Genomic DNA, 26,030 nt, shown 5'->3' on the forward strand with positions numbered 1-26,030 from the left:
ATTACCTCTGTCTGCTACTTACTTCTGTCTCCCAAGTGCTTCGTCATAATGAACTAAAATGACTACATTTTGCTCTCTCTTCTCAAATTATAGATCTAGCTCATGTTTTAATTCTTTATTCCAGATCAATGAGACCAATTCAGAAATCAATCAGTTGATTGAGAAGAGGATGATGAAATACGAACCAATTGATAGTAAATTTTCAATGTACCGACAACAGGTAAGAACACAGTCTTTGCACGGCAGCATGTGAGGAAACTGATTTGGTATAGACTTACAAGTGATGACTGATAGCGTGTGAGACTCTGTAGAGACATATTAAGAGACCAGCAAAATTCAAATTTTAACAGGCTATTGCCAGTCATGTGATTCAGTTGTGTGTGCGCGTGTGTCTGTGTGTGTGCTCGCTCACTCGCATTGAGGCTCCAAAATCAGGGGTCAAAATACATTGTTTCTGGCTTTCGGCTGCAAATGTGAACTGAAGCCTGTTGGTTTAGTGAGCGATATGTTACAAGGTTAAGAATGCTACATTATGTGCTGGTACAGGAGACCAGCTGGCTCCTGATATAAAGTGCTGACGTCCCATGAATGAGCCATTCCAGGAATTCAGAGCGCTCCTCTTAGTCAAAAACATATGGCAGTCTCCTCCGCTCAGCTCTGCAGGACGCTATAGCCGGCTTTACAAGATCACCATGTGTGTTTTAACACAATTTGTCACCGTGGGCCCCGATTGAAGAAGCAAAGGCTTTGGAAAATGTCCGGTCTGAGTCATCTTAGGTAGATAGAATACAAAGGGTTTTTTAAACCAGCAAGAGGAGGCTATTCCAAAAACGACTATCCTGTTGCTTGATCTGTTTTAAAATATGTAAAAATAATGTGCTTTTTAAAAAATGTAACAAAATATTAATCTGTATGTTTCAATTGCAGTTTGGTTCTCGATATAGTACAGCTGAGCAGTGCTAATTCTTCTTTTTGATATTAGGCAATGTTTGGTTTGCCATATTAGCGATAATACAAGTAATTCCCCATGGCTTTTAAATTTCCCTTTTTGAAAAACACTTCTTTATCCTGAGGAGACCCAAATGACACAGAACTACTTATGAACAACCATCTTTCATGATATTGTCTGTTGCTGTTAAATTGCATGTTGTCTTTCTGCTGCCTGCACAATAGCAGCATACAGACCCGCTGAAGTGTGATGGGTGGAGGTCACAGCTCAGCACCTGCTTTGTGGGTATAAGATCCCTGGTAGCATTTCCAATTAAGTGCTGTAAGTTTGCCCTGAGCCATTGTGGGAAGGCAGGAGAACAATATTTTAAATACATACGTTGTCTCGGGTAACCAGGCCATGAAAGGTTTGTGAGAATTGCTGAAACTCAGGAGTGCTAGTATATATGAGGAATTAATATCTTTATGAAGAATTAATATGAGGAAAATAATTCCTTTATGAGGAAAATAATGCAGAAAATAATTCCTTTATGAGGAAAATATGAGGAATTAATATCTTTGTGCTCCTGCCATTTCTAGTGTGCAGTTTGCCATGTTTTCCATTGGAGAACTTGAACGATATATTTTATTAGGGGTCAGAAGACTCTGGACTGATGGAAAGGCTGCTTCTGTGGGTTAGTATCGTGACCATCAGCCAGCCCCTGTGTCCACCTGTAGCACCTTCTGCCTGCTCCCTCTCAAGGGAAGAACCTGAAACCAGGACTGAGTAGTCGGGGGCCAGAAGAGTACTGCGCCCCACCAATATATCCTTAATTATATTATACCTTTCTAATTATATTATACTTTTACGAGCATTTTAATTCTAAGCAGCTTTGGGAACCAATCCTTGCTAAAAAATTAGATGCAAATCAATGTTCCCTGTAACAGGGATTCTCAGACGTTGTTGACTACAACTCCCATGATCCCCAGCAAAAGACCATTGCAGCTGAGGATGTAAGGAGCTGTAGTCAACATCATCTGGGAATCCCTGTTACAGAGAACACTGGTACAAATATAAATAGATTTCCTTGTGGTAATAATGGGGTTGGTGTCTGAAAATCTCAAACTGTGCCAGTCTCCTGCACCCAATCACGTTGGCTCTTCCTGCCATGTTACCCTTCACAAGGTTTAAACTCCCATAATGATGATGATTGATCTGAATCTGATGATTGATCTGAATCACCCCGCAGGCCTCCATAATTTCCCGGAAGAAGGCAGCCAAGGCAGAAGAACTTCAGGCTGCCAAGGAGGAGATGTCCAACTTAGAAAGGCAAATGTTGCAAAAGTCGAACCAAGCCCGTGAGTTGAATGGCACGGAAGTCTTGAAAGGCGATGAGGTAAGCTCAAGGCCAGTGGGAGGAAAGCAAATGTAAAGGCTGTGAATGAGTCTGAACTTGGTACACAGCAATACTCTGATCCGGTGACACTTGGATTTGTGTGCAGCCTGAGAATTGTACAGACAGGCAGTGTGAGTGGCCAGACTGTTTAGGAACTCCCCTTGGCCTCTGAAGTGGTGTGTTGCCTTGCATTGAAGGCTGATGTCTCAGACGATCCCGGCCAAAGCCCTGTATGGGACAGCCAGACCTTGTTCCTTGATTTCTTAATCTTGGCCTAGGCACAGATTTCTTACTTCCAAGTGCCACCGGCTGCACGTGCTACCTTTTGCCCTTGTGGTTGACTAAACTGTTCTTTGGAGACCAGCTCCGAGGTAGTCGGCAGAAACTTCCGTTCCCTCCCCTCACAGCCGCACCTTGGGCCTAAGGGAGCTTGGAGCAGATGGGAGGTGGCAGCCACTGTTCCTTCTAACAGAGATTTGCAGGTGGTGTTGACTACAACTCCCAGCATCCCCAGCTTCCGTGGCCTTTGACTGGGGATTATGGGAGTTGAAGTCAACAACATCTAGGGATCCTTGTTGGAGGGAACACTGGTGGCAGCAGCCATCAATGGGGCTGCTGTGGATTGTAAGTCAGGAGTGGGGGAAGAAAAGCTGTGGGGTGATTAGGGGAAATGTCAGAAGGGAGAGAGATGCCGGGTGTGCAATATGGGGAATTTGAGGAGGAAGCAGCAGCAGGAGGGTTTTGGCCATCCCAGCTGTGTTGTTGTCCCTGTCGGATGTGAAAGGCACCGTTCCCCGTACCAAATATGGCTTTAGCAGTCCGTCTTTGCAACATAAGACAACTAGATGACGTACTCTTGAGATTAGTGTCTTGCAAGGAAAACGGCCTTCTGACGCTGAGCTTCCACAGAAGTTTAGGCCCCTCATGCTCTTTGAACTCACAAGCATGTGTGCTGTTGTGGTGGTGTTTTCAGTACCTTTGCCTCTCCTCTTGGATAGCCTCAGAGTCCTTCTGAAGCCTTTGTCTTAGTAAAATTTGAAGGCGGGCAGTCATCGCCACATTCCTGCTGGGGAGAAAGCCGTGACACATTACCCAGCAGCAAAGTGTTGCAAGACGGCAAGCGAGCGAGCCACAGACACGTTCTCTTATCGGTGGTGCATTCGCGGTCTTGTCTTGTAAAGTACACAGAAATGTTCCGCGTTGTCAGCACAGCCGATGGGAGCAATCTGTTGAGTGGCCAAACTGCTCCAACTAAGGACAGTGGCAGAACAGGAAGCTGGCAAGTGCAGAGGTGGAGTTCATGGCTGTGTCACAGGCTGGCGCGAGGGACGGGGTGAGAAGCAGAGGTGCAGGTGGCATTGCGTTGAGAGAAGGGCTCGAGCTTGGACATGAGCGCCTCTAAAGAAACCCCAGAGAAGCCCTGCTGGATCAGACCAGACTCAAGCCCATCTAGTTCAGCATCCTGGTTCTCACGGTGGCCAGCCAGATGCCTCTGGGAAGCCCAAAGCAAAGCCGGAAGGCGGCCCTGTCGTTCGCCCCTAAACAAGTAGTATTCAGAAGTAAATTGCCTCTGAACATTAAGGCTATATTTAGCGGTCGCCACTGGCAGCCATTGATAGGCCCTGCATTTCCCTAATCCCCCTTTTCAAGCCCTTTATTTCTTTAATGTTCACTCTTCTTTTGAGTAAATACCCTAGATAGGTTAGGAACATGCTGGGATTTATTGATTTATTTTGATTCAGCCATTTTGCACCTTCTTGGCTTCACTTCTTGATTTTTCTGTTTTCTTTCTTTTTCACTTGGGCTCTTCGTTTGCTCAAAGGTTGCAACCGCTCTTTACTTGTGTGTCCTATCTAAGATGTGTCAGGGGGAGCATCCCACTCTCTAATTTCTGTAAACGAATCAATGTGTTTCTTTAATGCTTTGGATGTGATGCTGGCGATCTTAATGATTTGTTACTGGACCTGCGTGTTGGTTCTGTGCCTCCTCCTCCCCCCCGAGTCGTATCCCTTTATGGCCTGGCTCCCTCGCATGTTGGCACGCCAGTGAATTAATGCCTTCTCCGCCGGCACTCTCGCATACCAGCAATTGTATCCTCAGCTGAGGTCTTAGCACTTCGTCCGTGGAAAGGTCAGCATTGGCTTATGTTTTTACCAGCCAGCATGTTGCTTGCTCCCCTAATGATGCAGAGGAACACAACCTTCCAGGCCAAGCCAGGAGTTTGCACAGCTGCCTGGAATCGACAAACTCACAGCAGGGGATAGCCTGTGTGTTTTAGAACACGCTGCAAAAAGGGCTAGAATTGCCTGCTGCAGAGACTGGGAATGCCACAAGGGAATTCGTACCTGAGTGCTGCTCGCATACAGAGGCAAACCAAAGCCCAGCCTAGACAGAGCTGGCAAGCTTCTTGCTGCAGCTGTCAGATCCTGAAAATTAGAGAATTGCATTCCAGCGCTTAGAAGGGTAGGTGGTTCAATTACAAGTGATCCTAGGTAAACCGGAGATATTTTTAGCCCTTTTTCACAGCACATTGTACTCTTCAAAGTTGAACATCGATTCGGGGGGAGAGGGGGCCTTCGATCCCCACCCCATCCCCACCCCAGCATGCTGGGAAAGAATAAAATTAAAGTGGTATTTATCTCCTAGAAATGTGGGGAGGAGGGTGTAAGTTCAGTATTTAGCTGTTGCAAGTGGTGATGTAGGTGGCAAGCTCAGTACCAAGCATTGAGGTGTTGTAGGAGTGTTGGATTCAACAGGCAGCATGCCCTTCGGGGTCAGACTCTAAATGGGATGTAGTGTGCTGCAGCTGGACATGAAGGTGGTTGGGGAAAACAGCAGAATTTGGGAGTCCAGAAGTTCACTCGTGCAGAAAGAGAATGGACAGCCCAGTGGAAGATCCAGGCTGGGATGGAGCAGAAGAAGGGCTAGAGGAGGGACCATCTTTATTCTCTCTGAGTGGGATCTAAAATTAACTGAGCAGACATTAAAAAACTTGTGTGCACATGCACGTGCGTACGCCTTAGAGGGAACACTGGACTGGAATTTGGCCTTTTTGTGAAGTGAGGAGAGGGTCATCGCTCATGGCCTGAGCCCCTGCTTTGTATGCGGAAGGTCCCAAGTTCAGCATCTCTCGCAAAAAGGCTCAAGGAGCAAGGGTTAGGAAAGAGCTCTGCTAGTCGGAGTAGACAGGACAAGGCTAGATGGACCAGTGGTCCGACTCGGTGGGAGGGGACTCCATACAGTGTGCCGCATCAGTCCTGAATGTGCCTGTGGTCCAGCGTTCCCTCTAAGGCGTACACACGTGCGTGTGCACACATGTTTTTTTAATGTCTGCTCAGTTAATTTTAGATCCCACTCAGATAGAATCAGGATGGTCCCATATATGTGCGCACACATTGCCTTATTACTGCTGCCCAGAACAAAATTCATTCTGCACACAGATGAAAAAAAATAGAGAGAACACAGCTGTGGTCTCCACTTGCCACGTTTCGTATGGATAGAAGACTTGGAGCCACGGGACCTTTCACTGGCTTGCTCAACCCTTGCCTCTCCTGTCAAGGGAAGACCCTTGGAAGGGCCTTTTGTTGCCATTTTGTCAAACCACAGGTTTCCGCACACTGGAGAGGAGGAGAAGAAGAAACAACAAGCTGAGGGTGTTTCTCCTGGCAGGGAGCAAGGCTCCCCAGACGCTTAGCCTGCAAAATGGCATGGTGGTTCTAGATAGTGCTCCCAGATGTGTCAAGACTGGTACTTTTGCATGCAGACCTCCTTCTCTGCCACTTCCTCTTTCTCTTCAACTTTGCAGGTAATAAAATAGAGGTTTTAATCCTTTCTTTTGAAAAAAATAACTGGTAGGGACAGTCCGTCCTTCGCAGCAGGCTTTCACAGACAATGTGAAGGCAAGTGATTAGAATTCTTGCAGGAAGGAAGGACATTAACTGTCGCTGAAGCCAAACTTACGGTGCAGCTTAGATGTGAAATACAGCTCAGCACACATGAATGCTCTCGGAGCACCCACTGGCACGAAGAAAGCATTCATCTTATTGATCTGCACGCTTCCCGTGAGAAGCGAAATCCTTGCTTTTTTCATGGCTGAATATATTGCCATGAAATATATAAACACATGGTCTGAGTGACTAATAATTGTTTGCAGAGGATACCGCTGCCACCACCCCTACGTTCTGTGCCAGTCTGAGTGTGTTTGTAGGCTCCAGCTTCACAGCTGCACTCCTAGCAGAGTACCATCACCTAAGTGTTCTCCATTGGCACAGAAGGTCATCCAGGATAGGTTGTCTCCCCCCACTGGCTCCAGAGCATGCTTATTGAATGTAACCTGCTCTGTGCATTCCATCAGGAGTCTATTCCATTTATTTGTTTACAAGATTTCTATCCTGCCTTTCTTTTAAGAAAATCCAAGACAGTATTAGGAGAGCTGGTCTTGTGGTAGTGAGCATGAATTGTCCTCTTTGCTGTCTGCCCTGGTTGCATTTGAATGGGAGACTACATGGGTTAGCACTGTAAGCTGTTCCCCTCCACCTGCATGCAGAAGGTTCCACACTTCCTCCCTGGCAGCATCTCCAAGATAGGGCTGAGAGAGACTCCTGCCTGCAACCTTGGAGAAACCTCTGCCAGTCTGTGTAGACAATACTGAACTAGATGGTAGAGATGAGCACGAAATTCACATGAATCGATTCAAATTGAATTCTAAACCATTGATCCTGTGGTAGCAAGCATGAATTGCCCCCTTTGTTAAGCAGGGTCCACCCTGGCTTGAATTTGAATGGTATGCTACATGTAAGCACTGTAAGATATTTCTCTTAGGAGATGGGGCCACCTCATGCTTGCATGCAAAAGTTTCCAAGTTCCATTCCTGACATCTCCACATTGTCTGTGTAGACAATACTGAGCTAGATGGTAGGGATGTGCACGAAATTCGCACAAATAAACTCAAATTGAATTTAAAACCATTGAATAGAGTGGAGATTCATTCAAATTTATTTGAATTTGCCCAAAGTCTAATCGAATTCAGGTGAATTTGACCAAATTTGATTCGAATTTGGGCGAATTCAACTCTATTCAAATGAATCTCCACTCTATTCAGTGGTTTCAAATTCGATTTGAATCAGTTTGCGCAAATTTCATGCACATCCGTACTGGATGGACCAGTGGTCTGACTCAGTAGAAAGCAGCTTCTTATATTCCTATTATTTTTAGCTTGATACTCCTCAAATAAGCCCACAACAGTTCTGGAAAGTACGGAAAACCTTAACGCTGAAGCAGGCTTTGCAGGTTGTCCTCTTGAGAGTCTGTAAGCCCAGAGTGCATCTCCCTCTCTCTCTCTCATGCGCGCACTGGTATCAACTGCAAATATTTAATGTCCCTTATTTTAAAGGAGGAACTCCATATTTAAGGCACACTTAGGGTTGCCAGCTGAAATTTTCTTGTTCGAAGGGCATTCTCATCTCTGATTTTTTTTTTTAATGCTTTGGAGCAGAATTGTTCCAAATATGGGACATCCACTTCTCTGTAATGGCAATGTGAGGTCGTAGTAAGTGCTGTTCTTTTAAAATAAGACATGTGTCAGTTCTGCTACATGCCTTGCCAAGTGGGTGAGCTAGCCAGGAGTATCCCAGAAACAGCTTTCTAATCAGTTAACACACACACACACACACACACACACACACACACCTTGCCTGATGGGCCTATGCGATGAGCAGGCTGTAAGGTGTTTTTCTCCTTCAACAGGTCAAGAAGCCGGCCTCTCCGTAAGAAGTTGGCATCGGCCACACACAGCTACTTATGTGCTCCTGAGCCTCATAGAAATTAGTGGGCCTGATTGGCATGTAATTGGGAGTGGGAAGGACTGTAATAAATCATATCCCAGAATGGCTGTCCAAACTCAGTTCCAAGATACCTTGCAAATGATTGCTGAGAGCTTGTCATGAACGGGGATTTGCTTAGACTAAATGTTTTTAACTGCTGGTGAGGTCTTTATTGCATTAATTGGACTGGCAGGAGAATCAGCCATCTGCTCCCCAATTCTCATTATATAGCTACAGCAAACATTTGCCTATAGCACCCTGCTGAGACAATTAAAGATAGTCTCCCTGTATCTGATTAAGATGATTCTTAGGAACCTACATGTGATTTGTTATTTAATTAAGTCAAAAGATGAGTCCCTTTCTCTTTCCAGATTTGAACCAACCCAAGCACTGATTATTTTGTTTTCTTCTCCTCCTTCCCCAAGCAGTGGAGAGTTCAGGGCAGCAATGACAGGGTTAGTTTCCTTTGGAGAAGAGCACATCATAAACAAACAATGTGTGCATAGGAATCTGTCGATTTTACAAGCCTACTGGTTGAACACGGGTGCAGCAACAAGCACTCAGGCAGAGCCAGTTTCATGGCAATATTGATTGGGCAACCAAAAATCCAGGCCAGTTTGTTGTGTTTAAAAAAAAAAAATCTAAAATACATATACTGCCTTTCTGCAATTGTACCCAAGGCAGTGTACAACGAAACATTTAAAAGCAAAATTTAAATGGAGGCAAATTGCTTGCATGTGACTTGCCTTGGGGGGGGGCAGGGCAGTGGGCCCCAAGACAATTGTCTCCCCTTGCCCTATTATAGTTACGCCCCTGGCCAGCACTCCGTTGTATCAAAGCCCCTCGGGGTGGCAGCATACCTCCCTGCTGCCCCATTGCTGTCCTCGGCTGGAAGTGGCCGGAAATACCGGACGCGCATGCATGTGCATGGTACATGGTCTTCCAAGGCCCTTTATTACCTCTATCCACATTGTCTTGATGTTCATGTCTTTTTTTCTTTGGTATGGCTTTGCTGACTTTTATCATCCCCACTTCCTCCTCCTAATAAGACAGCATGGACTATATACTCATTTTGGATAATAGTTCCAGCTGTTAGGTGCTGTGTGCAGAATTAGACCCTGGGCCTCCCACAAGTGCCAAATGTTCTGGCAGCACCTATGAAAGTGAGCAGGGTTCCTTCACTCAGCGCTTTGAACCTTGCGACAACCTTCCACCCATTGGTTTGGCTAGTTCCCATTTCCCCGTCTCTGCAAATGGGCGGGGCCCATTGAAGGAACGTTTTCCCTGCTTGTCCCAACTCCAGCTCACTCTCTTGGCCACTTTATTATGCTTGTTCAGCGAGACTTGCGGCTGGCCAGTGGCCATCCACGTCCCGGCAAACAGATTGCAGAGACCGCAGGATAACGTAGTCCACACTTTTCCTGGCTGCAGAGCTGTCGCTGACCTCTGACTTCTCTCCATCCCTTCTATCTTTCTTTTCCCGTCAGCCAGTTATTTTGGGCATTTCCTCTTAATGAGGCTTTTCATCTGTGCAGATGCACAATGAAATGGGAAAGTTAAGCCCTGCTCTGCTTTTGTGCTCTGCTTGTTCTGTATCTGAGAGCATTTCTGACATCAGTTAAAGTACGTGGGTCTAAAGGCGACTTGGGCTAACTTCTTTTCTTTGCAAAACTCATGCCGTGCCAGCAATTCATTCTTGTCCAAATCATTTGTGTGTTATAAATAAACCTTGCATCCAGTTGCTTGGGAAAAGAGAGAGCTGGCTTGTGGGCAAAAAGTCTTTGGATTATGCATTTTTGTTTGGCTTTTAAAGTTATTTATAGATTTACGTCCTGCCTTTTCACACACACTTCAGGGCAGCTTACAAAATAATTAAAACAATGCAACAATTAAAGGATAATAGTAAAGTGAGCCAGAGCTACAACTATCACCCATTTGAGACTTGCAGGGCAGGGAGGCGAATAGGTCTTCGAATGCCATTAACAGCTCAAGGAAACAAGATCGGCTTGGCTTGGCACCTCAAAGATTTTAATTTCTGTGCCAGAACAGGCTGGATTCTGCCACCTGTGTCAGTTGCACTTCTCTCGCTTCTGCTGAGCATCGGGAGGGGTAATGAATTACTTAGAGCAATGAGCCCCCTCCCCACTAGAAACCCAACTGCATTCCTGCATGTCTTTGGATGTCTTGTCAGTTGCAGCTGCACCCTGCCAGCCTGTCATTGCAATGCTAAAGGTGAGAACTTACCTGCTTTAAAAAAAAAAACCCTTAAATGAAAATGAAAGTTATCGGATTGCTGAATTTTGTAAATGAGACCAGATTGTATTATTTTTAAGCACCTGCCCGACTTTCATATTAGGCTGATCTAGTAGAGCAGACTGGCAAGCAAGTGGCCCGATCCCCTATGGCAAGTCAGAGCCTTTTCCAGGCAACCAGGCGCAGGAACAACATGCAAATCTTTTGTGTACTTTTTTCCATTTTAGGCCACGTATGGGCCACAAACCAACACTTAGGTGGGTGTGGGCAAGTAAGTTGTTTTGCTGGCTGCATTTGAGGACTACATTCCTAGGCAGTAAGCACCTGACCTGGGTGCATATGAATGGGAGACTTGATGTGTGAGCACTGCAAGATATTCCCCTCAGGGGATGAAGCCAGAGCAGAAGGTTCCAAGTTCCCTCCCTGGCAGCATCTCCAAGATAGGACAAGATTATTATTATTTTTTTAATAGGACAAGATTTTTTTTAGGGCTCAGAGATTCCTGCCTGCAACCTTGGAGAAGCCGCTGCCAGTCTGTGAAGACAATACTGAGATAGATAGACCAAGGGTCTGACTCAGTATATGGCAGTTTCCTATGTTCCTATGTCACGTGTCATTGCTGGAAAGGGAATGTTCTGTTTCAGTCCGCTTGCTAGATTCTTATGCAAGCCCCGTTGAAATGAGCACAGCGTGTACGGCGGCAGCACTTGGTGATTCGTACCCTTTCGTTACTGTCCAGACATGGAAGGATAATTTCCTGACAGCCGCTTTGTTAAGATGCGTGACTTCTGTAACCTTCTCCTGAACTCTAGCTAAGAGTTCACTTAGCCTGCTTAGAGTACACTGAGTAACTCCTGGGTTTGTTCTGCTTAGAAATCACTGAGTAACACTTGGGTTTGTTCTTCCCCTGAATGTGTTTCCTGCTTCTGGCTTTCAGAATAGATGCAGGAGCATAGCAAGGTAGGCAAAACCTCAGCCTCTGCACAGGATGGCAGATGGGCTGGGTTGATTTCAGAATGGGCTATTTGCCGGGGACACTTTTTATAGAACATACAGTTACTCTGGGGGGTTGTCAGGCTGCAGTCATATCAGCCTTTAAGCATTTGTTCTTTAAAGAGGACACTATGTTTTAAATTTAGAAGCATTATGTGTACCACAGACAGTTTTGCTCTCTTCTAAAATGGAGTTTCATTTTTTAAAGGTTATCCTTGTATTGGTGACATATATTTAAATACTTGGTACAGATGTGGGCCCAAGAAGAGATGATGGTGGGTGTTTTGAGGGTGTGTGTGTGTGTGTGTGTGTGCGCGCGCGTGTGTGTGTGTGTGCACACATGTTTTTTGTATTGACAGGGTGTGCTAAATCCCACTGTTTGCACTTCAGATGTCCCTGTTATCTCTTGTTTCAGTTTAAGCGTTATGTTGTTAAACTTCGGAGCAAAAGTACCCTCTACAAAAAGAAGCACCTGGAAATTGCAGAAATTACAGCCGAATATGGCATCCTGAAGAGAACAGAAGATCTCCTCATGCAACGCCACAAGGAGATCCAGCAGCAATTGGTAATGGGACACTCTCTCGCCCTGCCTGTGCCCTGAAATTCACCTGGCTGGAGTGGAGCTTCTGACTTCAGACACTCTCAGCCAAGTAAAATAGGCCCAGACCAGAGTTGTGCGAAGTCTTCTTCTCTGGGACACAGTGCATTGATGGAATTTCACGATGAGAGGGGGAAGCATTTATACAAACGATGGCATTTCAAAGATTGGTCTCCATTGAAGTCTTTGGCTTCCGTGCAATTTTTAAAAAGCATTAGCTTTGATGCCACTGTGCAGATACAAGTTATGCTATTTCTTGCATTTTAAACTTAAAAGGATACCTACCATGGTATTTAAGTTGTGGCATATGCTCTTCAACAACTGACAACTAGTCAGCTCTTTGCTTCTAATTAAAACAGGTTCCCCCACATAAGAAGAGCCCTGCTGGATCAGACCCAAGGTCTGTCTAGTCCAGCATCCTGTTTCCCACAGTGGCCCACCTGATTCCTCCTGGGAAACCCACAAGCAGGAGATGAAGGTGTGCCTTCTCTCCTGCTGTTGCTCTCCTGCAACTGGTTATTTAGAAGCATCCGGCCTCTGAACCTGGAGGTAGCTTATAGCCATCTAAACTAGTATCCAATAATAGACCTTTCCACACATTGAGGGCAATGAAGGCACAGTGATTGCAACCATCTGAAATGCCCTCATGTTGTTTTCTTGCAGTCCTCTTTCATGGCATTGTGTCTTTCCTTTATCACTTGCTTGGTTAGAAAGCGATTCATGTTTCAAGATGGTCCTTCTTTTCTTAATGCTCTTAACACTTTTTTTAATCAAAGATATGAGAAAAGAAGTGGCAAAATATAGAAACCAGTGTAACAGAAAACGCGTTTGTTCCCCCTCCCTGTTCCATATCTTTAGAGAACACGTTATTTCTCCTAAAACAGGTTGCGGATAAGCCTGTAAGATTATTCTAAACATTCTTCTTGCCCTTCTTTTCTCAGTCAAAGACATGGCTAAGTAAATAAGCAATAGCCTTGCTTCAGGATGATTTCATCCTGGGCTAGTTAAGACAATGGATGACTGAAAATGCAGCACCTTCTTTCAAAGATGTAAAAGTTGTTCTGAGCAGATGGGAATTTGTCACTGGTTTGCTGGTGGGGCCCTGCTGGCCTTGAAGCAGCTGACCTGTTCTCAAGGACTCCCATTGAGCTCAATTGATCAAAAACCAAACCCCTGGTAACCTTTAACTTCACAGATCACTTTCTGGCAATGTTTTAGTTGCAACTGAGAATGGATTTGCTCCTTTGCTGGCAGCACCTATCCTGACAGTTGTTTTTCCTGTGCTCTCAGCAAGCGATTGAGGACAAGAAGGGAATCACTGGATACAGCTATACACAGGAGGAGTTGGAGAGAGTGTCGGCAGTAAAGAGCGAAGTGGATGAAATGAAGGGCCGGACTCTGGATAACATGTCCGAAATGGTGATTTTCCGCAATATTTAAGACGAGAAGGGCTGTCGGGGCTGCTTGCATGCAGTGATTCCTGTCGGCTTTCAAGGCCAGTCTGGCAGACCAGGATGGCCACAGGGGCCTCCAGCCCCTCCTGGATAGATGGATCCCATCTTTGTTCTGCCACATCCTGCTTGGTTTTTCCACTTCCCCTTCTTTCTCCTCCACTTGCCTTTTTAAGCTTCTTTTCTTCCCGTTCCCAGCTTTCTTGCTGTGCTATTAATAGCTCATTCACGCAGTGCGTCTTCCTCCCGTCAAATAGGTGAAAAAGCTGAATGCTATGGTGGCTGATAAGAAGTCAAGCCTGGCTCCCATTATCAAAGATTTAAGACAGTTGCGTCGGAAGTGCCAGGTGAGTGGAGACTTCTGGAAATGGTTTTGTTGTGTTTCGACACAATGGGGCTGATTGCCATGAGGCAAGATTCCTCAGGCAGTCCCTAAATTGAATCGTATAGTTCTGCCTGTGCAGTATTGTGAGGATTGGAGCCTTCCCAGGGGCCCACAGATGCACTGCACACTGAATAACCCCGGGTAGTATCCATAGCTAGATGCGAGGTGGACAACTATATTGTGTCTTCAGCTATTTTGAATTGTTTTACAAGTGTAGATCTTCTTGCAAAAAATAATACTTGAGCAGATGCTGGTGTGTGTGTGTGTGTTTCTTAATCCAGGAGAACCCCGTTATTTGTGGTGGGGTGTGTGTGGATAGTGAATATTTGTGAATAATGGGGCATTAGGACTATGAGAATTGGGGCATTAGGTTACTGCACTGCCCAAAATCAGCTGCTAATCCTCCCCCCGTTTTCCCCACTAAATCGCCCCCAAAAGAGCCCCACTGTGCTCCAGAGGTGCTTATGATGCTGAAAATTGGCCAGAAACCACCAAATCACGTGGCATTATGGCTATGGAAATTGGGTGGTTAGTTTACCGCCCCCCCCCCGTTTTCCTCCCCAAATCACCCCCCAAAGAATCCTGCTATGCTCCAGGGGTGTCCATGGCGCCGAAAATCGCAGTTTTCCTCTGTGTTTTCTGCCCCAACAACCCCCGAAAGTGTCCTCCTGTGCTCCAGAGGCGCCCATGGTACCAAAAATCTCAGTGCCCCCCCCCCGTTTTTCTAAGTAAAGGAGCGATAAAATGTCTCCCGAGCACAAAATGCCAGCCATTCCGGTCACCCCCAACCCATGGATACACACCCTTCCCCCATTTTTTCCATGTATACCGAGGTCGGGTGCTAATTACCCGACTGCATATGCGCACAATCACGAGGGTGCTCTTATCCCCCCGCCCACCGTGCTTCCCCCACCAGCACTCTGCTAAAAAACAGTCCCGCAGGGCAGCATACAGCAGCACCACTCTGCTGCTTAAGGGTGGGAGAGGGGAATCAGTGGTATACCCTGGAATATGTCCTAGTGCAGTCTAAACTGTAGCCTCCCTGTTACTGGAGCTACTACTTACCATTGTCCCTTGGGGTGTGAGGAAATGTCTGTACAAACTGTTTGTGCAGGAACATGATCCTTTAAACTCTCTTGCAAGCTTAATTTTAATACAGCTAAGTCAAAATCCGTGCCATGGTATGAGCAAGTTAGAAACTTAATCTGCAGTGGCATTAGAGATACTCAGTAGTGGGGTGGGGGGTGTACACACACACACACACACACACCACTTCTATTTTTAAAAAAATAAATGAGCTTCCATGCTATGCTGTAGTTTTTGCTTCTGATCCTTCAGCATGAGAAGCTGGTAGTTTCCCCTATAAGCGGCAGGGCTCAGATGTCTCTCTGGTTTGTATCAGCACCATTGTGTGCCGGTAACTGAGGCTAGCCGACAAGATTGACAAGAGCATGTTCAGCTCAGGTGCCAAACAGTGATGGACTCTGCGTGTCCTCCTGCCTCTTTCCTGCCAGGAATTGACTCAAGAATGCCAAGAGAAAAAAACCCAGTACGACAGCTGCGCTGCAGGCTTGGAGAGCAACCGTTCTGCCCTGGAGCAGGTAGGCTGGCAGGATGGCATTGCATCCCAGACCCTCCTGTTCTCTTATCACAGTACTTTTACCAACACAGAGCGGGGGGGTTCAGAAGACACTATGGTGCAGCCACACTTGGAGTACTGCGTACAATTCTGGTCACCACATCTAAAAAAGGACATTGTAGAACTGGAAAAGTTGCAGAAGAGGGCAACCCAGATGATCAGGGGCCTAGAGTACCTTTCTTAGGAGGCAAGGCTACAACACCTGGGGCTGTTTAGGTTAGAAAAAAAGACGACTGCAGGAGACATGATAGAGGTCTATAAAATCATGCATGGTGTGGAGAAAGTGGAGAGAGAGAAATTCTTCTCCCTCTCCCATAACACTAGAACCAGGGGTCATCGCATGAAATGGATTGCCAGGAAATCTAGGACCAACAAACGGAAGTACTTTTTCACACAACGCATAATCCACTTGTGGAATTCTCTGCCACAAGATGTGGTGACAGCCAACAACCTGGATGGCTTGAAGAGGGGTTTGGATAACTTCATGGAGGAGAGGTCTATCATCAGCTACTAGTCGGAGGGTTGTGGGCCACCTCCATCCTCAAAGGCCGGATGCCTCTGAGTACCAGTTGAGGGGAGTAACAGCAGGAGGGAGGGCATGCCCTCAACTCCTGCCTGTGGCTCCCAGCAGCATCTGGTGGGCCACTGTGCAAAACAGGATGCTGGACTCTAGATAGGCCTTGGGCCTGATCCAGCAGAGCTGTTCTTATGTTCTTATGTAAGACCAGTTACTAAACCAGGACGTGAATCCAAATGGTAAGCTGAATACCTGTCATCCTGCCACGGGCAAACGTGCTAAAATGGCTGCCTGCATTCACCCTTGAATACAAATGAAGTATACCAGCAGCCCTTTTGAATTCCTGATTTCTTTTTCTTTTAGAAGAAAGGTTCTAGTAAGAGAATGTGATAGAAATTTATACAGTTGGGCAGGTGCAGAGAAAGTGGAACGAAGGACATCGCCTTAGAGATCCCCCACTTGAAGGATCTCTGAATCATCCAGTTAAATTGATTGGCAGTAGATGCAGGACAGACAAAATAAAGTACTTTTATCACTTGGTGTAGTATTGAGAGCTAGTTAGTGTTGGTCTAGGACCAGGGAAACCTGAGTTCAAATCCCCATTCAGCCATAAAACTCACTGGGTGACTCTGAATGAGTCACTTGGCTCTCGGCCTAAGCTATCTCACAGGGTTGTGGTGAGGATAAACGTAATCATGTACATTGCTCTGGGCTCCTCAGAGGAAGACTGGAATATAAATGTAATAAGTAAATAAATAATTTATGCAACCCACTTCCACAAGATGCCCTGCTAGCCACTAGCTTCTATGACTTTGAAATGGGCTTAGACACATTCCTGGGGGAGAATCCATATCACTGGCTCTTGCTCTCCAAGGTCAGAAGCAGGATGAAGCAGCATGAGAGAGCTTTTGCCTTCCTCCTGGACTCCCTAAAGACGTCTGGATGGCCACTGTGGGGAGCAGAATCCAATTGGGCTGCTCTTCTCAGCCAAGCAACAGGGACAATATTCAGTCACCTGTGTAAACACTGGACTACTGGCTCCAGTAAGAATCCTTGCGCTGAAGATGGTCCTTGTGCTACAGAGTTTTCATGACAGAAATAATGTAATCCTCTTCCGACAGGAGGTGAAGGTTCTCCACGAGGAATGTGTGCAGGAGGAAAGCCACTATCATAACATCAACTGCATGAAAAAGGTGAGTCTGCAAGTAGCTCCTGTGGAGCCATTTCAAGGAGAAAGGGTGGATGGCTGGTGCCTAAAGCCAGGGTTTTTTCCTAGATGCCGGAAGTACTCCTCCAGCGTGCCAAGGATGAGATGAAGACCTACGTCTCTTCAGATCCACAGGAAAGAAGAAAGGCAATTCGGTAAGTGCCCTTGGGAGGCTCTGGAGTGCAATTTGCGGAAATGGAGGCTGGGTTGCTAGCATTTGAACTAGAGGAACAACTGGCCACTAGGCTTGAGCCCAAAATCTTTCGGGGGCTTTTATAGAGGCCACCGGGGCTGTTTCGGCTTTCGGAGGCAGCAGGGATGTTCCCTTAAGGGCGAGGGAGGGTGCACTTACCCCTCCTGCCAGCGCTCCGTTGTAGCAAAGTCCCTTGGGGCGGTAGCGTACCTCCCTGCCGCCCCGTTGCCATCCTTGGCTGGAAATACTGGGCACACATGCACCCATTGCATGTGCGCGCACACGATGGCCACAGTAAGTTTCTTTGGAATTGTCTGTAATCAATTGCCTCCATACTGTAGAGGTAGAGAGAAGCTTCTTGCTTAGTAGACAGAAATCTCTTGGTCCTCAGCAGTGACATACTACATGGTGACAGACATTTATATACTGCTTTTCAACAAAAGTTCCTAAAGCGATTTACATAAAGAAATAAGAATAAATAAAGATGACTCCCTGTCCCCAAAGAGCTCACAGTCTTAAAAACAAACATAAGATAGTCACCAGCAACAGCCACTTGAGGAATGCTTTGCTGGGGTTGGAGAGGGCCAGTTGCTCTCCCTCTACTCAGATAATTGCCACTTTTAAAAGGTGCCTCTTTGCTCAGAACTCTTTGTTCTGAGGGCTTCGTTTCAGACTCTCTCCATGTGGAGTCAGGACAGCAAAGAGAAATTCAGAGAACAAAACACAGTTTGTGCTGCTTGCTTATCTCACGAGTCACCATTTATGGTGGCTATACTGAGGGGCAGCCAGGGACAAGTGAGCAGATGACCTCTCTCTAAATATTTGCAGTGGGCTTGTTATCTCTGTAGAGGGAGGAAAGAAGTTGAATGGAGTGCAGTGAAGCAGCCCAAATCCTAGATCTGAAGCTGAAACAAGAGGACAGTTGCAGCAGAAGATAGTGAGGGGATGTTGAGAACCTTCAGCAGTGTAGTTTACCAGCCCTGTGGTTCGTTGCTCCATGTTGTTGGGGTTTTCTTTGTATGCTGAATGCCTTTGCCATGGCCTCCATCTATGGTGAGTGAGCCCTGAGAGTGCTGGATCAAACTTCTCTGCTGCTGGGCAAGGACCTCTCATGTTGGTTATCCTTCCCATGTGTACCAGAGGCGGAACTATGCAAATGAGATCAAAACCTTTAAGAGCCTGAGAAGGATGCCCCCACCCAGTTCTTTTCGTCCTGCGCCAGCTCCAGAGGCATCTCATATACTCCCTCTCTGAGACTACCTGTTCTCCTTTCCTCTTCTCCTTGTTTTCTCTCGCCACCCTCTCTGTCTGTTTTATCCCCCTCTGTCCTCTTTGTCTGCCTGCTCCTTGCCCCTGCCTCATGGACTAGGAACGCCTCAGCAATTCCCACCCACCCCGATGAGAAAGCCAGGCTCTCCATCGCCTCCCTACACTACGGGCATGACGGCAGCAAGCAGGCCCGCATCAAGCGATAGGAAGGCCCATCGGGTCTCCCGCCTTTGGGCTTTGAGCCCTGGCAACTTCAGCTTCCTTCTCACTTGCCCCATCCAGCTCCTCCACCTTGGTAGGTGCTGCCACCGCCACCTCTGAGGCCATGCTGGCATTGGTGGGAAACACCTCAGGCAGCTGTGGCCAGGGCTGCACCACAGGCACCAACAAAGCCAGACCAACTGCACCCAATGCTCTGGGACGGAGAAAAGCTAGAGGGTCAGCCTCGCTTGACTCTCCTTCCCGCCACATCCACAGCCTTGACGAGTACTACAGGCATCCATCAGCCAGTGAGACCTCTGCCTCTTGATCCCCTCGCTCGCCTCATAGACTTATCCCCCCCACCCCCTCCCTCGGATTTTCTCAGTGAGATGCCTCTGGCCTCAGTTAGCAAAATAAGAACTCCATGCAGTAAGACACTCCATGGAATGTGCCTCCAAAGTTATGGCAACCTCGCTAGCCCTCCGCAGACTCGCCTGGTTGTGCTCCTCTGGCGGACAAAACTCTACAAAAGTCCAACATCTTTGCAATATGGCACACTCCTATGAGCTTCCATTCTCCATCCTTTCGATCCTACTGGCCTACCAGATGGCACCAACCACAATCACAATGCCCTTCTAGTCAAGCCCACCAAAGTGACTGTTCCTTTCATACACTTCAATACCAACCATATAGGTAGCGTACTTTCTTCCCCTCTCAATGCCAACCTGCACCCAGATCCAGACCTTCTCCCACCCTCCCAATGAGGCAATGACTCCATGCCTCATCACAGGTGGGGGACCCACTTATCACCTTTCCTACTGGCTTGGGAACACATCGCTTCAGATTCATGGGTCCTCACTATCATAAGGATCAAATACGCAATAGAATTCTCATCTCCTCCCCCATTCAATTCCCCAGTGATCATGATAACTACACCCGCCCTCCTCTCAGAAATTGAATCCTTACTCGACAAACGCACAGTAGAATTGGTCCTCAATCTGTCTTCACCGGGTTTCCATTCCGCTTACTTCACTGTCCCAAAACCAAACAGTACCCTTTGACCTATCCTGGACCTTCGAGAGCTCAGGTCAGGTGTTACATTACTTACAAACAATTCAAGATGGTCACTATCCCTACCATCCTGACTCTTCTCCACAAGGGGGCTTGGTTCGTCTCTTTAGACCTAAAGGATGCCTATTACCACCTGACTATCTGGCCCCAACAGCAATGTTACCTACCTCTGATTCACAGTGCTGGGAAACACATATCAGTTCAAGGCTCTGCCTTTCAACCGAGCCTCAGCTCCGAGAGTCTACAAAATGTATGGCTCCAATAATTGCCTTTCTGCAACTAAAGGGAAACCAGATCATCTGGATCGTGATCCGTTGAGCCCATAAGCAAATGGGTTCTGCGCCTGCGCAGGCACCTCTCGGGCCGACTAGGTAGCTCCTCGCGACGCCCAACCGCCCATCTGCACGTGCTGCTGCATGCTAGCTATATAGAGCGGCTGGGCGTCTTCCGTTAGTTTCTGTTTGACCGCCACAGCGTTCAGACCTCGCTTGGGCTCCTCGGTAGCAGAAACGATTGTAATACGAGTGCTTAGGCATTTAGGACTGTTTTTTCTGGTAATTTGGACTACGGACTGTACTTTGGACGTGACAACTTCTTCCCGGAATAACTTTGACGAAGGATTGGACGGATATCTTGTGTTTGACCCGGACTGAAAACGGAAAATGGAAACGAAGACGACCTTTAAACGCTGTGAGAAGTGTAGGGCTAAACTACCCTCCACTGATCACCACGACCTCTGTCTTATATGCCTGGGAGAGGAGCACAATACGGCAGCCTGCAAGATCTGTTGTGCCTTCTCCAAACAAACCAGGACCAACCGGGCACTGCGTTTGAGGGCAGCTTTATATGAGGACGCGCTGCGCCCTTCTACCCCTCGCCCAGAAGCGCCTTCGACGTCGAAAGCAGTATCGGGAGCGGAGGGACACGGAGCTGCTTCTATGCAGTCTAAAACCGTGTCCACTGATCCTACTTTTAAGAGACCACTGGAGGTCTCCTCTAGTGACCAGAGACGCCGTGAGAAAAGGCGCCGGCAAGACGCACCAGTGGCTGGAGAAAATCCTAGCCGAGAGGAGCGCAAACAGAGGACCCCATCGCCTTCATCGGCGCAGGGCTCTGAGAAGGAGTGGAGTGCTGAACCTCGTACATCTAGCCCAGCGGAAGCGAGCAGGGGGGGTCTGTCAGCATCAACCCCTCCTTCGACATCGAGGTCATCGATTCCGAAGCCCTCGACATCGAGCAAAGAGCGGGTGAAGGACCCCTCGACATCGAAGCCCTCGACATCGAGAAAAGAGTGGGTAGAGGGTCCCTCGACATCGAAGTCCTCGACATCGAAATCCTCGACATCGAAGTCCTCGACATCGAAAGCAACAAGGCGTAGTGAATCCTCGATATCTAAACCTACCTTGTTGTCGATGGAGCAGTCTCAACCTCGAAGACACCGTTCGCTGTCGCCTGCTCATACCCCACAGCAATCACCATCAACACCGCAGCAATTGAGTGGCCACCGCTCAGACCGTAGTGCGACTTCTGCCCTTAGGAGTCTGATGGAGTCTAGCCCAAATACCCCAGCGGAATCCACTTTTCAAGGTTTCCTGAGTGGGGGGTTGGATAGAGATGACGATGGAGAGGAAGAAAATGAGGGGCTCCCACCACCCAGAACCCCATCACTTTCTCCTAGGGTGGCAACTGAGAGCTTACTCCAGTCACCACTGGCGGTGGTGCAGCCATTGGCGGGCATAGCTGATGGGAGTATACGCCACCCTGCCACGCAGCCTGCACACACTTGTGGATTTAGACATTCGTTACCACACGATTACGCAGACTATCTGAGATGGAAGGCGATGCAGCCGCAACCCGTAGAGGGAGCCGCTACACAAACCCAGGCTAAACCCGCTGGGAAGCGGAAGAGGAAAAGCACCCCACCTCCGCCAAGCCCATCACCACCTCCTCCAAGCCCATCATCCAGGGGTTCATCTCCTGCTTCTACACAACGGGATTTGGAATCAGAATACTCAGGTTCAGATCAAGGCAGCCGTGAGGCGGAGCCTCCTTCTGAGGTCCCGCCACGTCTTTCAAGATCCCCAACAGAGGAACTCAAGGCGTACCATTCCCTAATTAGAGAGATGGCGGAGGCGTTGGGTTTGGACCTGCAACTCCCTGAAACAGAGTCTACCGACCCGGTGTACAACATGATGTTCCAATCTAAATCGTCTCACCCGGTCTCCCTGCCAATAATCCCTGCCATTGCAAAGGCAGCTAGGACGGCTTGGGACAGTGTCCAAACAGCAAATCCTACGTCTAAACGTATAGAGAACTTATATAGGGTCCATGAAGGGGAGGAGAGATACCTGATACACCATCCGGACCCGAACTCTATCGTGGTGGATTGCGCATCAACATCAAAGGGCAGCCGCCGCCATACAACACCAACCGATAAGGAAGGGAGGAAGATAGACGTGTTAGGGAGAAGAATATACGCCACATCGAGCCTGGCTATCAGGATTGCAAATTATGCAGCCTGTATGGCTCGGTACATCCATCTGATGTGGGACAATTTACTTCATGATTCCACTTCATTGTCGCCAGAGCAGCTGCAAATAAAGCTCCATGAAGTCTTTGACAAGACAACATCTGTAACAAAGCAACAGCTAAGTACATTTAAACATTTGGCAGAGACAGAGTCAAGGGCCATGGTGACTGCTGTCACGATGAGGCGTCATGCTTGGCTGCGTGCGACTTCACTTCAGCTGGATATGAAGGACAGAGTAGAAAATCTGGCCTTTGATGGAAAGGGACTCTTCCATGAAAGTACTGATGCAACCATGGAAACGTTAAAAAAGTCAAGATTTACGGCCAAGACCTTTATGGTACCAACCACAACAGCTGGCCCTCGTACATATAGCTATAATAAACAACGGTCATACCGATTCCAAGACAAGAGGGATTTCAGAAGGCAAAATAGGCCCTACCAGAGGCCTAGGGGTTTTGGAAACAGCAACGTCACCAAAAACAAAAATCAAAACTCTAGGAACAACAAAGAGAGTGCTAAGCAGTCCTTTTGATTGCTGTGCCAGCCCACTGCATTTAATACCAGTTGCCAGGACCAATGCCATCGGCCCTGTAGTTGTCAGCTCAACAATCAGACTGGCAAGCCATGCTTTAGCATGGCACAACATAACATCAGACCAGTGGGTACTGAGGATTGTGGAGACAGGTTATGCGATAGAGTTCATCACTCTTCCACCATTCTCAGGTCTACGTTTCACAAGGTCGACCTCAGTACTCGAGGAGGAGATACAAGTATTGTTGAAAAAAGGTGCAATTGTTCCAGTGCAGTGGGCGAGGAGGTTGTCCGGATTCTACTCCCGCTACTTTCAAATTCCCAAGAGGGATGGCGGGATCCGAGCAATCATGGACTTGAGAGGACTGAACAACTTTGTCTGGGCCCGGAAGTTCAGGATGACAACGTTGCAGGAGATTCTACCCTTCCTAGCTCAGGAGGAGTGGGCGGCAACGTTAGATTTGAAGGACGCATATTTCCATGTGGGCATCCAGGAAAACCACAGAAAGTACCTTCGATTTACTGTGGGGGAAGTAATGTATCAGTATGCGGTTCTACCTTTCGGATTGTCAACCGCTCCGAGAGTCTTCACCAAAGTAGTGGCAGTAATAATTGCGCACCTTCGAACTCAGGGCCTGGTGATATATCCATACCTAGACGATTGGCTCCTGGTGGGCAAAGACAAGAAACTACTGGAGACACAGATACAAGTGATGCTCAATCTTCTTCAGGACTTAGGTCTCAACGTGAACTGGAAGAAGACGAATTTAACTCCCAGAAAGCAGCTGAGCTTCATAGGTGCTGTTCTAGACATGGAGCAACATCGAGCATTCCTACCACGCGACAGATATATTCAGATAAAGTCTCTGGTAGAACAATTCCTGGCCAATCCTGTTCAAAGGGCAAGGAAGGTCCAGAGACTTTTAGGCTTGATGGCCTCATGCAACACAACTGTTCAATACACAAGGCTTCGGATGAGGCCCCTGCAGCGTTGCTACCTGGACCATTTCCGACCCAATATAGACAGCCAGAACATGCTGCTGCACCTTTCCAGGAAGGTGCTGGTTTCCCTACAATGGTGGATAGTCGAGGAAAATCTCTTAGGGGGTGTGCCATTCCGTCCTCTGCTTCCAACAGCATGGGTCACGACCGATGCTTCCCTACTGGGGTGGGGAGCACACTGCGGCCCAGAATGCATTCAGGGACAGTGGACACCTCTACAAGCCCAGAGGCATATCAACTACCTGGAACTATTGGCTGCATTTTTGGCACTAAAGGCCTTCGAACCTCGACTTCGGAGTTCGGTTGTGCAGGTCCACCTGGACAATACTACAGCTGTAGCCTATCTGAACAGACAAGGAGGGACGGTTTCACCAATGCTTTGCACCTTGTCGAGAAGATTGTGGGAATGGTGCATCATGCATGCCATTTATCCGATGGCAATACACATTCGAGGTGTGGACAACCACCTGGCGGATGCTCTGAGTCGAAGCACTCAAGCCACCCAAAGACACGAGTGGGAAATCAAACAGGAATGTGTCAGACAAATTTTCGACCGCTGGGGGACACCATCTGTGGATGTGTTTGCCACGGAGGAGAACAAAAAGTGCAGGAGATACTGCTCTCGTGCGGGGATGGGTGCAGGATCTCTAGGAGACGCTTTTCAGTACGATTGGAGCAGGGGGCTACTTTACCTGTTTCCACCAATGCCACTCCTCAATCGAGTGTTAGCGCAGATCTTGAGGGACAGGTCAGACTGCATTCTAATAGCCCCTTGGTGGCCACGTCAGGCTTGGTTTGCTCTGCTGCTGCGCATATGCAAGGGGAACCACTACCGTCTTCCACCAGTGCCAGATCTTCTCCAGACATCGGGAGGCATGATATTGCACCCAGAAATACAAACACTAAGGCTGACAGCGTGGAGAATAACCTTTTGAAGTCCATTCTGTTAAACAGTAGGCGAAGATCAACGAGACGCAGTTACTTATATAAATGGAAAAGATTTGTAATGTTTGCAAAGGCAAATAAGTTTGTTGCACGCCGGGCGTCAGTGCGCCAGGTTTTGCTTTATCTAACAAGTCTGAAGGTAAAGGGCCTTGCAAACGTTTCGTTGAAGGTGCATCTGGCAGCACTGTCCTCGAAGCTTCCTGGTTGGGATGGAAAAACGGCTTTTACCCATCCTGAATGTAAACGGTTCATGAAAGGACTAAATAATCTGTATCCTCCACTACGCAAACCTTTAGAACAGTGGAGTCTATCGTTGGTTCTATCTGCATTGATGGAAGAACCTTTTGAGCCACTACATGGCGCTAGCTTGAGATTGTTAACGCTTAAAACTGCATTTCTGATAGCTATAACCACGGCTAAAAGGGTGGGTGAATTGACGGCTTTAAGAGTGGACAAGCCTTATACCCAATTCTACCCACATAAGGTTGTTATGAGGCTAGACCCAAGTTTCCGAACAAAGATAGTTACGGACTTCCATTTAAATCAGGAAATAGTCCTGCCAACCTTTTTTAAGGACCCACAAACAACACTGGAAAGGGCGCTACATGCGTTAGATGTGCGTAGATCCTTATTGTACTATTTGAGAGAGACTAGACAGTATAGAAAGACAAGTAAACTATTTGTAGCCTATAAGGGCAAGTTTAAAGGGCAAGCAGTGTCTCGACAACGTTTAGCACACTGGTTAGTAGAACTTATCCTGCTGACATATAAGCTACAGGGGGTAGCACCGCCCAAAACTATCCGGGCGCACTCTACTAGAGCATACTCAACTTCTGCTGCTCATCTTTCAGGCATTAGGATGGACGACATCTGCTTGGCCGCTACGTGGTCGTCCCAGCAGCCTTTTATTAAACACTATGCAGTGGACTTGCGCATGGCGCGCCAGGCGGAATATGGGCGAGCTGTCTTGAAGAGGGTATTGCCTTAAGCGGGCATCCTTCTGCACCCACCACCATGAAGGGCTAGCTCACTAATCACCCATTTGCTTATGGGCTCAACGGATCACGATCCAGATAAACAGGTTGCTTACCTGTAACAG

General features: G+C 47.5%; 2 protein-coding genes across 12 annotated transcripts in view; one reads left to right on the forward strand and one right to left on the reverse strand.

Moving 5' to 3' along the window:
- P2RX7 (purinergic receptor P2X 7) overlaps nt 1-26,030 on the reverse strand; it is a 104,020-nt gene that overhangs the window by 37,874 nt on the left and 40,116 nt on the right. The window lies entirely within an intron of this gene.
- The window catches only part of IFT81 (intraflagellar transport 81), a 51,551-nt gene that overhangs the window by 14,129 nt on the left and 11,392 nt on the right, over nt 1-26,030 (forward strand). For all 7 annotated transcript variants that reach the window (XM_053279644.1, XM_053279647.1, XM_053279648.1 and 4 more), the window contains 8 exons: nt 125-220; nt 2,178-2,324; nt 11,808-11,957; nt 13,281-13,409; nt 13,699-13,788; nt 15,341-15,427; nt 17,104-17,175; nt 17,259-17,344. In XM_053279644.1, the coding sequence (XP_053135619.1) occupies nt 125-220; nt 2,178-2,324; nt 11,808-11,957; nt 13,281-13,409; nt 13,699-13,788; nt 15,341-15,427; nt 17,104-17,175; nt 17,259-17,344 (857 nt within the window). The remainder of the gene's footprint in view (nt 1-124; nt 221-2,177; nt 2,325-11,807; nt 11,958-13,280; nt 13,410-13,698; nt 13,789-15,340; nt 15,428-17,103; nt 17,176-17,258; nt 17,345-26,030) is intronic.

This window comes from Hemicordylus capensis, chromosome 15, assembly GCF_027244095.1.
Source record: "Hemicordylus capensis ecotype Gifberg chromosome 15, rHemCap1.1.pri, whole genome shotgun sequence".
NCBI lineage: Eukaryota > Metazoa > Chordata > Lepidosauria > Squamata > Cordylidae > Hemicordylus > Hemicordylus capensis.